The 16,527-nt window shown below is 55.7% G+C and overlaps 1 protein-coding gene across 1 annotated transcript; it reads right to left on the minus strand.

The window, feature by feature from the left end:
• Positions 1 to 260: 260 nt before the first annotated feature.
• KIFC3 (kinesin family member C3) lies at positions 261 to 16,208 on the minus strand. Its single transcript, XM_030457869.1, is given in 27 exon segments — positions 261 to 726; positions 899 to 927; positions 1,231 to 1,395; positions 1,670 to 1,774; positions 1,776 to 1,805; positions 2,360 to 2,446; positions 2,448 to 2,510; positions 2,512 to 2,591; positions 2,690 to 2,819; positions 3,228 to 3,351; positions 3,945 to 4,075; positions 4,239 to 4,261; positions 4,264 to 4,342; positions 4,415 to 4,528; positions 4,530 to 4,597; positions 4,826 to 4,937; positions 5,028 to 5,158; positions 5,249 to 5,264; positions 5,266 to 5,397; positions 5,511 to 5,555; positions 5,557 to 5,685; positions 5,845 to 6,045; positions 6,180 to 6,320; positions 6,853 to 6,918; positions 9,181 to 9,377; positions 15,474 to 15,588; positions 16,132 to 16,208. Coding segments are annotated over 27 exon segments (2,526 nt in total). The 5' UTR covers positions 16,135 to 16,208; the 3' UTR covers positions 261 to 716.
• Between the last annotated feature and the right edge of the window lie 319 nt (positions 16,209 to 16,527).

Here is a 16,527-nt window from a genome sequence, read left to right on the forward strand (position 1 = left end):
TTGTTTTCGACTCCATGACCATATAAACAGGGTGTAAATATTTCAAACACTCATCTTGACCACAGTGTGATCTCTCCTTGACAAGACGTGCAATGGGACTGGGGAAGCCCTGTGACTGCTCTCCCCACTGTCCTGCAGCAGCTGCTGTGGGCCCTCACAGCACCAGCACCACAACGAACAGCAGAACAAGCAGCTGGCTCATGCACAGCACAGGGGCACCTTCATGCAACAACTACGGGAAAGGAGCCGCTGGATTTTTATTTTTTTTTTCTGGCTTAAAATGCAAGACGTGAGGCAGCTGCCTGGTCACAGCCATGGGAGGAGCCACGACCAGCCGGGCCCGGGGGCAGCGGGGAGAGATCTGGTGTCTTGCCTGGCTCCGAGCCCACCCTTCCAGTTATAAAAACAGAGCTGGAGAAATGGAGGGAGCACCCAGCAGCTCCCTGCTCTGGCTAAAATCGTCTGTCCAGCAAACAGTAAAAGCCACAGAGCTAAGTGTTGGAAGGGGCAGATCCCTGCCAGCACCGTTGTCCCCCAGCCTGAGATGGGGGCTCTGGCTGCTGGGACACCCCTCCCCTGTGCCATTCCTGGCGAGACCAACACCCCTGGTCACAGGTCCTGCTGGGCGGGAGCACAGCACCAGGGCTTTCCGTGTGTCCCAGCAGATGGCTCTGCTGTGAGGGGCAGGGCTGGCACTCGTCACACCGGCACTGGCCTCAAGCTTCCCTGGGGGGAGACAGGCAGGGTCACACCAAGCAGGGGACATGGCCATTACTGCCCCAGACCCATCTGACTACATTCCAGCAGGTACTACAAGCATCCCCACCAGCATCCCTGCCCTTCCCAGGAAGTGGGATTGAAGCAGTGCCCGCCTGTGTCCCCGGCCAGAGGCACTCACCTGGCAGTCGCAGTTACCCCTAATTCAGGCTGAAATTTGAAAGCAAGAGAGGTTCAGGCTAAGGCCACTGTCAATGTCCTGCACCATCGCTCTCCCCAAGCCACTGGCAGTGCCTTTGCACCAGGGTGCCCTTGGGGAAGTGGTAACCAGGCTCCCCATGGCTAATTAGCCATTAGTTAATGAACTTATTACAAATCAGCAAGCTCTCCCACGAAGGCTTTGCTGCTGGCACCTGGGCAAGTTTACGCTGATGGTGGGACCATACTCTGATGGAGACCCCCCCATCTGGGCACCCAGGGTGCAGAGCAGGGCCACAGGGTCCCAGCACCCACCTGAGGTCTGGAGCTTCCTGCGGACGGAGGAAGAGCGCCCGGAGAGCTGCCCTGGCTGGGGGACGCGTGGCTCCGGATGGGAATTGCTGCTGTCCCTGGTGAATCACCCTGGGGGAGATGGGACATGGCTCCAGGGTCAGCCCAGCCAGTCCCCAGGGGAAGGAACTGGGACAGAACAGAATAGGGAAGGGCTCGTTCGTGGGCAGCTCTCACATAACAATGCCCAAATATGCTCTGGGGTACCATGGGGCTGCTGCAAAATAGGGCAATGGGAGAGCCCAGGCAGCATCTGTATCTGCTGGAAGCCACTGCCTGGGGATGACAGAGATGCTTCCAGGGGACACCCGAAAGCCAGCAGCACTGGGGACCACATCGGGGGAAAAACAGGGGGACCTAGGGCGAGGGGGAGGAGGAAGGGCACTGGCAGCCCCTCAGTTACCTCCAGCTGCTCCTGGCTGGGCCAGGAGATCAGCTCAGCCTTGCGAGAGACAGGGCCCAGCTCCACGGAGCGAACCCTCTCAGCAAACTTGAGGGAGCACAGTGTCCTCACTGGTGTTCTTCTCAGCTGGGGAGACCTGTGGGGAGGCAGGAGCAGGCAGAGAGTCACCCTGTCAGCTGCCTGCCCTGGAAGCAAACTGGTCCTGGGCAGTGAGATGCTATTATTAACCTGCTGCTCCATCTGCAATGGAGCCAGTGTCTGGGCCAGCTGGATCCCCTGTCACCAACTGTCCTGGTACCAGGGACAGCCAGGAAAAGCTGCAGCAGGTGGCAGGGGCTTTGGCACCCTCCAAGGAGGACAGGGAGGTCACAAGGAGACAGAGCATGAATGATGGAGCAGCTGCATAAAAACCCCTCCCAGCAGAGAGGATGGGGAGATGGCAGCATGGACAGATACTATGCCCACAGGGAGAGTATCCATGTGTGGGCAGGACATGGACCTCCAAGGTCATCCCTCATCCTCTGTGGTGCAGAGATGGGGACAGAGCTATCCCTGGCATGCAGCCACAGCCCAGATGATGTCCCACGACCAAGCCTGGTCTCCTGATCCCTTGGTCCTGCCCCCAGCACCAAACCCACCCTGACACCACAGTGACCTGCCACAGAGCCACGAGCAGGGGTTGGCCCCTACCTGCACCATCATGAGGGTCTTGCTGTCACCACTGAGAGAGTCCTGCAGCAGGTAGGTGAGCTTGGAGTTGGCGAAGGGCACGTGGCCCCTGGCGGGAGCGCAGGGCATAAATGACATCCCCCAGTGCTGAGAGGGACTTGTTGATGTGCTGAGGCCTCACGGAGCCGGCTGCCCTCTGCACCCGAACGCCCAACCCGCTCCGACCCCGCCAGGTCCACCAGGTTCAGCTTCCCTGGGGACACACAGCCAAAAATCCCAGCTGGCATCAGTGACCTGGACACCCTGGGTGACCTGGACACCCTGGTGAGGGGCTTTGCACTTGGCACCCACCTGTGGTGCGGAGCCCGGTGCTGCGGTCCAGGCCGTGGACAGTGACAATGAGGAGGGCGTGGGAGCGGGAGCTGTGCTCGTTTAGGTTCGTGTACTCTGTTGCCCGGTTGATGTGGCCAAACTCAAAGACCTGGGGGGAGCCCAGGGAGGTGTTGGGGGTTGAGGCCAGCCTGCCCCAAACATGCCACCCCCTTCCACCGTTCATGGACCCCTGGGGATGTAACACCAGTGACAGCCCCCTATGGGGTGCCTGGCCTATTGGGGTGATGACCACCTCAGCCTGGGTGATGCAGGGAAGTCAGAGGTTAACAGACAGAGCACTATGGTGACAGCCGCCCTCCCACTGTCACCCAGGCCCCATGCTTTATTTTTAACCCCCTGCGCTCGTCCCATGGGACAGTGACTGTAACTTTGCACCAAGGGACCTATTTTGGTCTCTGTTGCTCCCCAGTGTTTCAGAAATACACCTGAATCTAGGAGTCCTGCACCAGAGACCTCCCCAAATCCTGGCAGCCTGGTGCCCCCCATGACCCCGCACCTTGTTGATGTCCTCCACACTCTGCACCCTGAATTCGGTCAGCCCAGGCACGTAGAGCTGCCCACTGCCGTCGGGACACAGCTTGATCTCCAGCTTCTCCTGTGGGTCCTTCCCCAGCAAGTCCCTAGGCAAAGGGGAACTTGTCACCATCCCCACCCCAGGGAGTGGACAGAGCCTGGTTCCCCTCCACTTCCACATCTGTGCCAGGGCAGAGCAGCCACTTCCTCCCAGGGGTGCTCCACATCCCATTTACAGACCTTGGTTCCCCAGACTGGACCACACTGCCCACCTCTGCTCTTTTATTGCCATTCCTAGTCCCCATTATCCACACGGATGTGCCCCTGGACTCTCCTGCCTGCACCTGGGCAGGGGAGGAAAGTATTTCTCATGGTGCCAGCTCTCAGTTAGTAATTTTGAAATATTCAGGGGAGGAGACAGGAATGCCCTGGCTGCAGCATCAGGCACAGGGGGTGATGGCAGGGCTGAGACCCTGAATAAATTCTGTAGGTAACAGAGCTTGAAAGGGCAGCTTGTACCAGAAAAAAATTAGAAATTCATTTTTGCTTGCCTAAATCCGGGGCCCAAGGCACCGGGAACAAGCTGTGTGGGCAAGGCAGGGCAGTGGGGACAAAGAGAAGATGATGCCCCCCAGTGCCAGGCCCTCTACAGGTCTGCTCACTCCCTACCCCAAAAACTGGGGTACCCCCAGAGCTGTACCTGAGTGACTCGTTGTAAATCTCTGCAGCGCTGACACTGATGGCGTAGTCCCAGTCGGCTGATTTGCTTCTCACCTCAGAGAAGAGGAGCTGCAGGGCCCGCTGGTTGATCCCTGGGTTTGCTGCTGTTCCCTGATGGACAGAAATGCAAGAAACACCCTCTTGCATTTTATTCTGCAGAGAGTGCCATCAATGGTTTATGGTTGGTTAGCCTAGTTTAGGCAGGGTGCTGTGACAGGGCACCACAGGATGGGAAGCCAAGGAAGAAAAGGAAGTAAAGGCAGGCCAAATTCACCTCCATTGTGTAGGTTTTTCCTGCCCCGTCTGCCCATAGGCAAAGATACAAACATTGTAGCCATCGATGCAGGAGGTGACTAGGGCTTGAACTTCCTGAAACACCTAGGGGGGAGTAGGGAGTGTCAGGAAAAGGTGGTCCCCTCTCACTTGGGCAGTGTGGACAACGGTACTCACCTCCTCCTGAGATGCCTGTGGGGGGAAGACCTTATCGAGCTCAAAGGACACCTGCTTCCCCTTATGAAGGAGGTGCAGGACGCCGTCATCATCTGCATCGAAGGTCACTGCGTTTGGCTGCCTCTGGGCCCTCACCATCTTCCTTCATGATAGGGCGGACTCGCCCGAAAACTCGGATGTTTCCTTTGAGAAGGGATGTGTGTGCGCACAGGTGGTCAGCCCCTGCACACCCTGCAGCAACCCCACTCACTGTCATACACCCAACAGATGAACCCTGTGTCCTGCTGCCGATCAGTGCCTCCCATTGCCAACCCCAGCACCTTAATGGGATGCAGAACAGGCCAGCCTGCCCCTCCCATCCTCCACCAAGGGCACGCTCTCCCGAGAGGGATCTACCACAGCCCCAAGCACCTTTCAGCCGCACCAGCTCGTTGTGACACTTCTTGCGGAGCTGCAGCTCCCGCCGGTACTTGCGCAGCAGCTCCTGGTTGGTGCTGTGCACATCTGCGATGGCTTGGCCGATCTGGGGGGACGGAGACCAGCAGCTCGGTGACCTCCCCAGCATCCCTGCCCTCCACAGAGAGGAGACAGAGGGTGGTCCTCAGGGTCTCACCTCGGCCCTGGCGCTCCGCAGGGTCTCCTGGAGGAGCAGGGGAAAGTCACGGACCTGCCGCTTCAGGCTGTTGTAGTCATGGGTGAGGGTGCGCAGTGCCGGCTGCAGTGTCAGCAGGTTGGTCCGGACACCTGTAAGCATGAGGCAGGGTGAGGGGCAGGTGACAGAACACCACCATGCCAGCCAGGCCACCCTGAGAAGCCCCCCTGGCCCCTCCTCACCTGCCAGGTTCTCATGCCACTGCCTTCATCTCCACTTGGGCACGGGAGAATGCTTCCTCGATGGCGCGATTCTTTTCCTCCTCCATCGCCTGCATCTCCTCCAGCATCTGCCCGTGGGCTCGTTCCAGCTCAGTCTCATACATGGTGATCTGGGGGGGTGATGCTGAGCTGGTGACCACCCACCACCACGCCACATCACCCGGTGAGCAATGCACAGGTGGGAACCAAGACAATTCCTGATTCATAGCTGCTGTGCTCGGACCTGAGCTCGGAGCTGAGCTGCTGTCTTCTGGGAGTTCTGCAGCTGCCTGCTCCATCTCCTTCAGCACCTGCCGCTGCATCCCCACCTGCTCCTGCAAGTACTGGTTTCGGGACTGGCTCTCACTCAGGGCTTGCTTCATCTTGACTGACTCCACCTCCACTGTCTTGATGATGTACTGGGGGGAAAAGCACCCAGAGATGGGGTACACTGCGGAAGCGGCACCTGAGGGGCCCAGGTTGGGCTCATTTACATCACGGTGCTGCACTGATCTGCTGCTGAGGGTAGAGGGATGGGTGGAACATGCAGGAGAGATGCAGAGCCTAGTGGTGCCCACCTTTATCTGCTGGGGCTGGGACTTGAGGCTGGCAATGGTCTCCTGGCTGTCCCGCAGCCGCCGACTGAGCCTCTCCTCCTCCTCAGCTCTCTCGGCCAGGGAGTCCTTGAGCCTCAGCTCCACCTCAGCCAGGCGGTTCGTCTTCTGCTGCACCTCCAGGTCCAACTCTGCCAGCCTGGCCCGCATCTCCTCCACCTCCCGCTGCAACCCAGAGTGACGTTCCCAACAGCCCACCCTTCTCCTGACCCCAAACAGCATGGTCCAGGCGGTGTCACCCCTGTGTGCCCATCATCCCTGTGTGTGCCCATCCCCCAGCCAGCACTGCCACATCTCACCTGGAGGTGGATGCAGTCCTGGCAAGGTGCTGGCGGCCGCTGCAGTTCCTGCAGATCCCCTGCCATCACCTTCATCTCCTGCCGCAACCGCTCATTCTCAGCCACCAGCAAGTCCCGGTGTTTCTCCACGTCTGTGCCACCCTGCCAGGGAGGGAATGGTGCCTGTTGCTGCCTAGGACTCTCAGAATGCCACACTGGGGATCCCAAGCCTGCTGACCCCCAAGACCCTTAGTCTGCCACGTTAAGGACCCCCCAGTCTGCCACATTGGGAGCACCCCATTCTGCAGCATCAAGGGACACCCTCTGCCTACAGAACCCCAGAAGCTCCAATCCACCATGCCAGAAGAGCTCCATTGTAGTCATGGAGCACCCACTGTGCCCAGGGACCCCCACTCTGCTGCCCCAAGCAGACCCCTAGCCCCCAGAGAGAGGGTCTTTTGCTCCCATCTGGGGTGCCAGTGCCAGGGAGCCTTTTCCAGCTGCATCCCAAGGGCACCGGTTGTGACACTGTGTGGGACAGAAGCTTCCGCAAATTTTCATCCCACCGTGTCTCACTTTTGGCACGCGGGGTCGCAGCTGTGACCCTGTGATCCCCCTGCCACTTGCCCCTGCCATCCACAGGGTTCCATAGCTTCAGTGTCCCTTGAAGAGTCCCAGCACAGTGGCAGCTCACCAGCTCCGAGTGCAGCCGGCTGATCTCCTGTGCCTGCTCCAGGAGTTTCCCCTTCAGCATCTCAACCTGTCAATACAGGCAAGGTTAACCAGGAGGCATCTCAGCAGCTTCTGGAGCAGACCCTGTGGTGCCACCCTGGCCACTGACATCCAGTCTGGCTCGCGCCATCCTTATGCCTTAATTTTTCATCTCACTCTGAGCACCTGATTCAAATGAGCTGAATAAAATGAGTGCTAATGAAAGACTTGCTTTGACCTTGTTCAAGCAGGGGTATAATTTGTTCATGTTGAACATTAGCAGAAACCATTATTAAAGAAAAAAGAGTATCATCTTTGGAGAACGAAAAAAACAAATCCATCCACAATTGTGTTTAAAGAGCCAGGAGTGCCCTGTCTTGCCTTTACTTTGTTTTGCCTTTCCTGTTTTTCTTTCTAGGAAAGCTATTTTGGGACAAAGATGAAGCAAGAGCTCTTTGAGAAATTCACGTATTCAAGTATGACCAGAGGATGCTCCTCAGCCACCCCTATCCCAGCACCTGCCCATCCCCTAGGTATCAGGCTGCCATCCCTGCAAAACCAAGTGGATTTCACAAACATTCCTTCTTTTTGTGCAGGGACCAGTGAGACTCTCCTCGAAATATGTAGTTACTCAAACAAATGGCAGCAGCAAATGCTTGGCAAAGCCAGTGGTCTCTGGCGATCTGTTTTTCTGGGATCACCCACCTGCTCCATGCCTCCTCCCTGTGCCCAAAACCCAGTGGCCACTGAGCCAAAACTCACCCTAGCGAGAGGTGGACCTGGATGTGCACTTCACCATCATCCCCCAGATCCCAGCCTGGCTCCTGGATTCCCAGCAGCCAGAACTCGCTGTGCTGCCAAACTCCTCGCTGGGATATGGGAATCTATTGCCCCATCCCAATAACCAGCTTTTCCTAAGCAACTGTGAGCCATAATTTAGAAACTGCTGATTAATACCAACAGCAGACGTGCTGACATGGTGCTGCAATTAATGCCAGTGAGTTATTAAGCCACACCCTTGTGGCAACGGCAGCTCAGCAACAGCATCTCCTGCACACCCCATGCATGGAGAACACAGCTGGGGGTTCTGTGGGGAGCTCCAGCCACTTATGGCTCTGAGCTGTGGAAGGCAACAGCTCCTTGCTGGCACTGGGAACCCCTTCCCACCGTGGCCAGTTCTGCTCCATCTGTGGGGTCGAGTGTGCACCAAGTGCACCGACTGCATGCTCGGGTGGGAAAATCCCATTTCCATATTCAGTAAGGGAGATTATTATGATATTTTTCTAAAGTATTTTAAAAAGAGGTGAGGGATAAAGAAAACAAAGTCACAGCTTGTTACAGGGAAGCCACCACTCCAGAAGGTACCCGTGCACTGGAGCCTGCCCCCAGTCCCCATGCCAGCAGCGACCAAAAATGCTACATCTCCTACCTGCTCAAGCATCTCCAGCCACATCCTGCTCTCAGGAGGGTACAGGGACTCCTTGGCAGCTGGATCTGGTTGGAGCTGTGGCCCAGCCATCCCTGAGCTCTGGAAGTTGGGATCGGCACTTCGCTCCAGCCAGCCCTGGCTGCGCTTTCTGATGAACTGGCCGGTGCAGGGTTGAATCCTGCCAGCACTCATGCTTGTGTCATGTAGAGCATGCCAAGTAAATGCAGGACAATTACCTCCGCCTTTTTGACACCCGTGGAACAAGCCAAACCTGACTGTAACAGCTTCCACAACAGCCACATGCAAATCCCTTTACGAGCAGCTGGAATTTCAATCTCCCGGAGATGACCCAGGTCCTCACACCAAGGATGCAGCAGTGTGGGCACAGGAGGTGGTTATGGGGGGGGTTCTGGTCGCAGCAGCCAAAATGTTCTGCCCTTTAGCAGACAACTCTGCCTTCATGCTCACTTTGCACCTCCTGACTCTCAGAAGTCATTAGCAATTAATCCACTGGGGTGGTCTAACGACCTTATCCTGCACTGGGAGGACAGATGGTTGCTGCAGGGCTGTAACCCCAGTGCTCAAAGCCCTCTTGGCCATATTGCGTCCAAGAAGCCCTGCACCCTCATTAGTGTTATCATGGTGTGACCATAACATCACCCAGGGGGCTGTAGCATCCTGACAGAGACACTGCTGATGCCAGCAGGATGTACACAGTGCCAAGGAGCACCCCTATGCACCCAAGAGGAGAAGGCGTTCTGGGATGGAGATGCTCCTTCCAAGTGAGTCCCTGGCTAACTGCAAGCCATGGTGCTCTGACCAAGCCACAACCTGAAGCAGAAGACCCTAGTGGACCTCTTTTTGTCCCCCTGTCCCCACTACCTGGCCTTGCAGCTGGAGAGAGAGGGAAAGCTCATCGCTCTCCCGGGCAGCGAGCTTCTCTTGCAACCCCAGCAGCTTCTCCTGCAGCTGCAGCTTCTCCTCCTGTAGATGAGCCATGGAGACCATCACCTTCTGGATCACTGGGAAGGGCCGGGTGGCCAGCAGGCTGGAACGTTTCCCACCACAGAGCCGTCCTCCTGTAGCGGGAGCAAAGACAGAGCCAGTCAGGACTGGGCTGCATCACCGGATGACAGCTATGGGAAGGGTTCCCAGAGGCTGCTGGAGAGGGGAAGGTGGGAAGCCAGGATTGTGGAAATCCCACAGAGATCAGAGATAAGCCAAGAGATGCATCCCAGGTGCTACAGTGTTGAGCACGGTTGAGGTCCAGCCGGGTGAGCCCCTGCATGGGTGGGAGCCAGCAAAGCATCTCAGGACGTAGCACAGAGCCTGCCCCCACACCATGACCCATGCTGAGATGCTGCTGCCTCACTCAGATAACAACCACCTTCACCACAGCACTCTGATTCATCCTGACAGCCTTTTTTCTGAATGAGCAGGTGCCAGTGGAAAGCAGGACATGATTGTGTTATTAAAGAGTGCAGTATTACACACAAATATAATGGAAGCCAAATTAAAATTATACATGTACCCTGAATTGCAGTACAGCCTAATCCTTCTGCGCTTGGCTTGCTGACCTTTCTAGTATTATTTTAAACATAACTTTCTGTGTGCTAACAGAGATGCTGGTGCTGGCAGCAGCCAACCTGGATGCACATCAGAGCCTACCAAATGAATCCCAAAATGACTTTGTAGTTCCCAAGAAGAAATGAACTGTCCTGACTCATTCCCAGTGTGGGGATGAGGCACTGTGGCAGGTGAACTGGCAGCTAGGATCCTGGTGGCCCAGAGCCCTTCCCTGCCTGCCCTGGATTTCAGCCACTGCCACCAAGAAACCTTAAGTTTTAAAGGCAGGAGGTGACACTGGGAAGGACTTTGCTGCCTGCAGACAGATGTTGCATGGTTCATGAGAAACATCCTGAATACATGAAAAAAAGGCTGGTTTGACTGCGAATCAGACTTTTGGCTTTTAAAATGCGTTAAAGAGCCAGCAGAGTGGGCAAAAGAATAAAATGCTGGGATAATACCACAGCTCTCCTGTTGACTATGTGCCATGGAAATCACTTGGCAACATTGGCAAAGGAGATTGCTGGATTTCATCTGCCTGCCTTGGGCTGGACACCTTGAAAAAGCATCAACAAGACGTGGGTTTTCTTTCCATGCCAAAAGCCCAGCCCAGCTCAGCAGGGGACTGTGATATTCCCTTTAACCCAACACACAAAAAACACACCCCATAACTCCTAAAGTTAATAGGATCAGCAGCTCTCCCCCTCAGGGAATGTACAGAGGTAAGACAAGATGAGAGGAGGCTCCTGCGGACACACCGTGTGTCTGCACACACCATCTGAGCTGGGATCAGAAGCAGAGCAAGGCTCAAAGCCAGGACACCCAGCTTCACCTCAAACTGCTGGGCTGGTGTGATCTCACATGGAGAACATGTTCCATCCTCCTCCTCCTGCAAGAGCAACCCTGGGAGAGGAGATGGCAGTCAAGCCTGCATGACATGTAGCCCTGGAGGGTCTGAGCATGGCAGGTGTGGCACAGTGACCCTCCTGCTTTCTAAAATGCTCAGAAACCTGTTCAGAAAGGTGGCCATGTCTGTGCTAATGCGACCCATTACCACTGCCACGCAGGGTCCCTGCCCCTTCTCACCAGACACCCCACAGCAAGGATGCAGCCAGGGACCACACTGGAGGAGCCCCAGCAAGCCTGGACAGCTTGGTCCTGGAGCTGAACAATGGGAACCCATGAGGACTCACCCGCCCCATCTAGCCACTCTGTGAGCACTTCCACAGATGTCACATTTTCCTGAAGAGGGAGTGGGAGCAGTGGGTTTGCTGGTGCCCACCTGCTCTGTTCCCCTGGTTAAATAATTCATTGCACTCCTGGTGCCACCCAGCAGCTGCCCAGTGTTTGATTCCCACCAAGACCCAACCCCTCTGGTGAGCTGCATGTCTGTGCACCCCAAAAGAGGAGAGGTCCCCCTGGTACCCCCTGGCAGGAACCGGGCACCCATCCCATCACATCCCAGCTCTGCCTGTACCTGCTTTCTCCAGGTTCATGGTGGATGTTGCTGGTGCAGCAGCTGCTGGCTGCAGGGGGGATGGCAGTGACTCCTCCGTGGCTGCTCTCAGTATCTGCTGCCCACTCTCCTCTCGCTGCTCACCCGCTGTCTCCCGCAGGGCCTGTGGCCACAAGAAGGAACAGGATGGAGAGTGACCATGTCCAGTGACCATGCCCGTGGTGGGGGATACAGTGCTGGCAGCTGGTATTCACCAGGCTGGTCAGGAGCAGGGAAGAGGCCACAGAGGATGAGGACAGTGGGACCCTCCAGGGGATTTTGGTGTCGGGAAGCTGCCACGATGACCTTGCAGTATTACTTTTCGTTCTCCCCATAAACAACTCTCGCCCTCAGCCTGATCATGTGGTTATGCTGAATATTACCTATTTTTCTTTTTATGGCCGTAAAACAAAGACCCTGGCTGCAGGAAGGGCTGAATATAAAGCTGCTGAGCTGTGGCTGAGGTAATTCTATGTCTCGTAGGATGGAGCACAGATCAAAAAAAAACCCCAAAACAGAGAGGAAATATTGAAGGAGGGAAAAGAATATAGAAAGGTCCCAAATTTCTGTATCTATCAGTGGCTTGCAGGGAAAAACAATTCCCCTGGGCCTGTGATGCTGAGGAAACCTCTCTCACCCTGGCAGAAAGGTGAATAGTTGGTACATGCCAAATAGTTCTGAGCCCTTGGGAAGGAGGCAGGGAGAGTATCCTCCAGAGAAGGTGACTTGATATTTGAATCTCCAGAAGGGTTTTGCTGGAGGGAATTAACCAAGGCTGGGGTGACATAAGGAGGTGTTTGCCTTCTTTTAAAAGGACAATTTAAATTATTTGCACAAAGCCCAGAATGAACCGGGGTTCAGGAACATTATTGCACAGTGTCCTGACACTGGCCCCACTGTGGTAGACTTCCTCCTTCATCTTCCTCTGTAGAATCCCAAAAAGAATATTTGTCTCAAAACAGCCTCCCTGACAAAATGGACTTTGTGCTTGGCCTTATTCATGAGTCATTTGGACTCTGTTGTCTCAAGAAGAGACCCTCATTTGGGTAACCACCCTGATAAACAGGGCTTGATTCTTGCAAGAGCAGCCCTTCCTTTAGTGGCCATCCCAATAAGCTGAACACTGTACTTGCAAGGGGAGCTGCGTTTGATGCCACCCTGACAGGCAGGACACTGTCCTTATGCCATAAGGGACAGGGGCAGGAGAGCTGCACCGTGCAGAGGCAGTGACATCCTGTGTGTGCCCTGGGTAAAGCCACTGAGGAGGGCACATGCACAGGAACAAGGGTGATTGCTGTGTCATCCCATCAGGAGGGGCCCAAGTGGACATCTGGCTGTGCAAGGTATCCCAAAGCCCTCCCTGAAAAGGTGGGACCAGGGGGCACAAGAGGCACACTCGGAATGCTGGAAGTGTGCCCACCATCCAAGGACCACAGCTTCCTACTGAGGCCATGGCTGGATCCAAGGGTGGTGATATCTTTCCTATCTCTTCTTTATCCCCCTCTCTGTGTGTCTCTGTTTCTAACCTTATCTCAGCACATAAGGGTAATATAGTTTCCAACTTTGTTAAGTTTTACTACCCATTGCTTTGTTACGTTTTGTGAGCTGTAACCTGCTGTTTTGAGTATTTCCTTATATTTTTGATAAGATGTAATCCATTGCTTTGAAAGTACCATCATTTCCAATTCTCATAGCTGTAATCTGACATGCTTTATAACCTTATTCACTTTTAAGTAAAGTAGTGTTTTTATACAAACCTCCTGGGTAATAATCTTACTCCCGAGTGCCGCACAGAGAATTCCCAAACTTAATCTTGCCAAATTGGTTGTTGAGAGAGATTAATTAGAGGAGGAGGACTGGACCCAGCCACACCTAGGCTCCTCTCTGGAGGGATTTAGAAAGCAAGGGCATCTGGTCTGAATCTCCCTAGGTTAACCCCTACTCTGGGGACTCTCCCTGTGCCCACTCTGGGATGCAACTCTGTACCCACTCTGTGGGATGTGGTATTTGGTTTGGCCCCCACATCTGGGACCTGTGCTCACTTTGTGAGATATGACAGTGCTGCACCCACCCTGCGGGTTGTGACACACTCCCGCTGGCAAACACCATCTCAAGGCACTGCATGCTCTTTCCACCCTTCTGCCTACATCACCCAGAAGTGTCCAGAAAATACAATTCTGGGCTGTTCCCCAGCATCTTTTAATGCTTTCTGACTTTTTGTCCCCACTGAGGCTACAGCTCTGACCAAGGCACATGGTGCAGGGCAAATGAGTTGCAGTGCTGGGAAGCACCAGCCCAGCACTCCAAAAATGCCCTCCTGGCCTGAGCAGCCAGCTCAGTGCTCCTCACCTGGAGAGCAGGGCAGAGCCCACTGGGGCTCACAGAATCCACCCAGCTCACGCTGAGGATGTTATGGTGAAGCAGATGTGGTGGCAGAGGAAGGTGGGGAGTGGTGCCTGCTTCACTCCCAGTGAAGAATGTGTCCTACCCGTGGCCTGAGACAGAGCAAAAATCATCACTGGACTAACCTGGGAACACAGCCTTCAGCCCTGCTCAGCAAACCCATATCCTCGTCCATCCCACTGCCACCACTGCGTGATAGAGATAGTGCACAAGTTTTATTAAAAACATTAATTTGGTTAATTAGAAAAATTAGCCTCAACAGCCAGTCAGAGATTGGTTGCCAGCAACTAGTAATGAGAATTCAGGGTATAGCATCTGTCTGTTGTCTGCAGCACCAGATCTGTCCCCATGCTGGGGACATCCCACCCTTGCCCCTTGTCAAGCCACTCAGCTTCCTGTGATCCTATCCTGGGAAAACTGCCAAAGCTGTCTTGCAACACCGAAACCGGACAGACGGACTTTGCCAGCGTCACCTCCCTCCACTGCCCCCAAATATTTCCTTAATTTGTCACACAGCCAAAGCCAGAAGCAGACAGGGCAACAGTTCCCTGACTTTCCAAGCCACACAGAAGGAAAAGAGCATCTTGAGGATCTTCCACAGCTATGTCCCAACAGGACCTGCCTGGGGATCCTGTGCCTCCACCCCATCCACAGTCTCTGCCACCACTGTGGGCAGCCAGATGGTTTCTTTAACACATAGGAAAAAAAATCACACTACACAAAGAAAACCCAAATAATGCAATTTTTCCCCTAAAATTATCCAGAGGTGCTTGGGTCCGAGGTGGATGCAGAATCTGGAGGGAGATGTGACTGAACCCCAGTGAAGTCAGTCCATCCTGCTGGACTTTCTTCCCAGCCTGGAATTAGCTACATTTTGTACATGCTGTGAAAATTGAGGTTTTCCAAAGAGCCGGTGGGTGCCCAGATACAAGACCATGAGGGCATGGGCAGTAGCAGCTGCCAGGAAGAGCAAATGCTAAAAAAAAAATAAATGCCATTTTTGGAGGCTTTGATGGTAACTAGTGTTTGTCTGGGCTGGATAAAGTGCCAGGGAAGAAGCAATACCTGGATAAGAGTCTGCCAGCACATTCAGGATGGCAAACACTGAAGCCAACAGCAAAAAAAGCCCAACTGGGGGGGCAGGCGAAGGAGCCCGGGGGTTGTGAGCCTCCCCCTTGGCTGAAACCCATCCGCACCAGCAGCAGGGAAGTGGGAAGGTGGGAAGGCTGTTTCCCGACAAGAGGCTGCAGGCTGGGGCAAGCAGCCACCCGCCCGCCAGCCTGCAAAGCAGCTCAGCGGCAGCCGAGAAAAGCCCTCGACAAAACTCACCTCTAGACAGGCTCTGTACCCTGGGCAGAGATAAGGAGCCTGTCAATGAGCCGGGGCCAGCGAGAAGAGAGGGCCCCACGTCTTCCCTGCCATGGTATCACTCCATTCTCTTTCTTGCATGTTAAATTTTAGTCTTTCTCCCTAAGCTTTCCCCTGGAAAGGGTCAGGAGGTTGATGCAGGCAGCTCTCTCTGCTCACCCCCATGCCTGCTTACAGCTTTGTGCTTGCATCCGAGTCTAAAATCCCAAGCTTCATCCGGAAAGAAATGTGAAAAATGCAGACTGGCCTGTTCCCAGCCTCTCCTTCCCCAGGCATGAGCAAGAGCGTGAGTGCAGTAGGCTGAGCCCCACCAGGAGAAGAGGAGCCCCCACACTGTACTCACCGGCCACAGGAAGGTCCTTCGTCTTCCAGGTGGCTCTGGTGGAGGGCCTGGATCCCAGATCCCAGTTTTTGTGGGATGTGATCATAGCATGGGGGTCGAAAGCACAGAGACACCTCTGCGGATAAGTGCAAAAAAGGACATCTCAGCCCGCCTCAGCTTCCAGCTGGGAAAGCCCAGGGGACTGTACTGGAACCAGACACAACGGTGACACCGACCCTCAGATCCCTCAGAAAGTTGCATTTCACTCCTGGGGCTCCCTCCGTTCTCCCGGCGGATGTGACACAAACCGAGACTGTAATTAATTTACTCATTCCTGAAGCCTTTCCAGGCTCCTCCTAAGCGCGACTCGGAGGTTATTTGTCTCCCAACGCCAGGAGCGCGGGCGGCTCAAGGACAGCCCTGGCCCCCGTGGCCACAGGACCGCGACCGGAGCTGCCTCAGCTTGGGAAGCGGGTGCTGCCGCCCCACCCATGCCGGGGGTCCCTTGTTCTCCGGGCTCCACCGGCCTCGGGGGGGTGGGGCGGCCCTAGGCGGGCGGGGCGGTCCCGGTCCCGTGTCCTGGTTTCACGTCCTTAGGTCCCGGTCATGGTCCCTGTCCCACTACGTCCCAGTCATGGTCCCAGTCCCACTGCCATGTCCCGATCCCCTCTCCCAGTACCATTTCACGCTCCCGGTCCCGATCCCTCGTTCCGGTCCCATCTCCCGGTCCCACGTCCCCGTCCCGCAGCAGGCGCAGCCCCGCCTCGCCGATGCCAGCGCCGGTCCCGGTGCACAGCGGCCCAGCAACGCCCCGCTCCGCGCCCCTCTGGACCCGGTGCCGATCCCGATCCCTGTGCCAGCTGCAGGCGAACGGCGAACCGTACCCTCGCCGCCGCCACGGGTGCTTCGTGCACCAGACCTTCAGACAAAGGCAGCCTCGGTCCGGCCCGGTCTAGCTCGGCTCACCCCACGCCCTGTCGGTTGCGGGTGCCAGTGCCGCCCCGTGGGTCACTCACCGGGCTGAGGGTGGGGGGCGGCAGCGGCCCGGCCCGGCCCCGCCCTCCCCAGCACTTCG

This window comes from Calypte anna, chromosome 11 (assembly GCF_003957555.1).
Source record: "Calypte anna isolate BGI_N300 chromosome 11, bCalAnn1_v1.p, whole genome shotgun sequence".
NCBI classification, from domain to species: domain Eukaryota; kingdom Metazoa; phylum Chordata; class Aves; order Apodiformes; family Trochilidae; genus Calypte; species Calypte anna.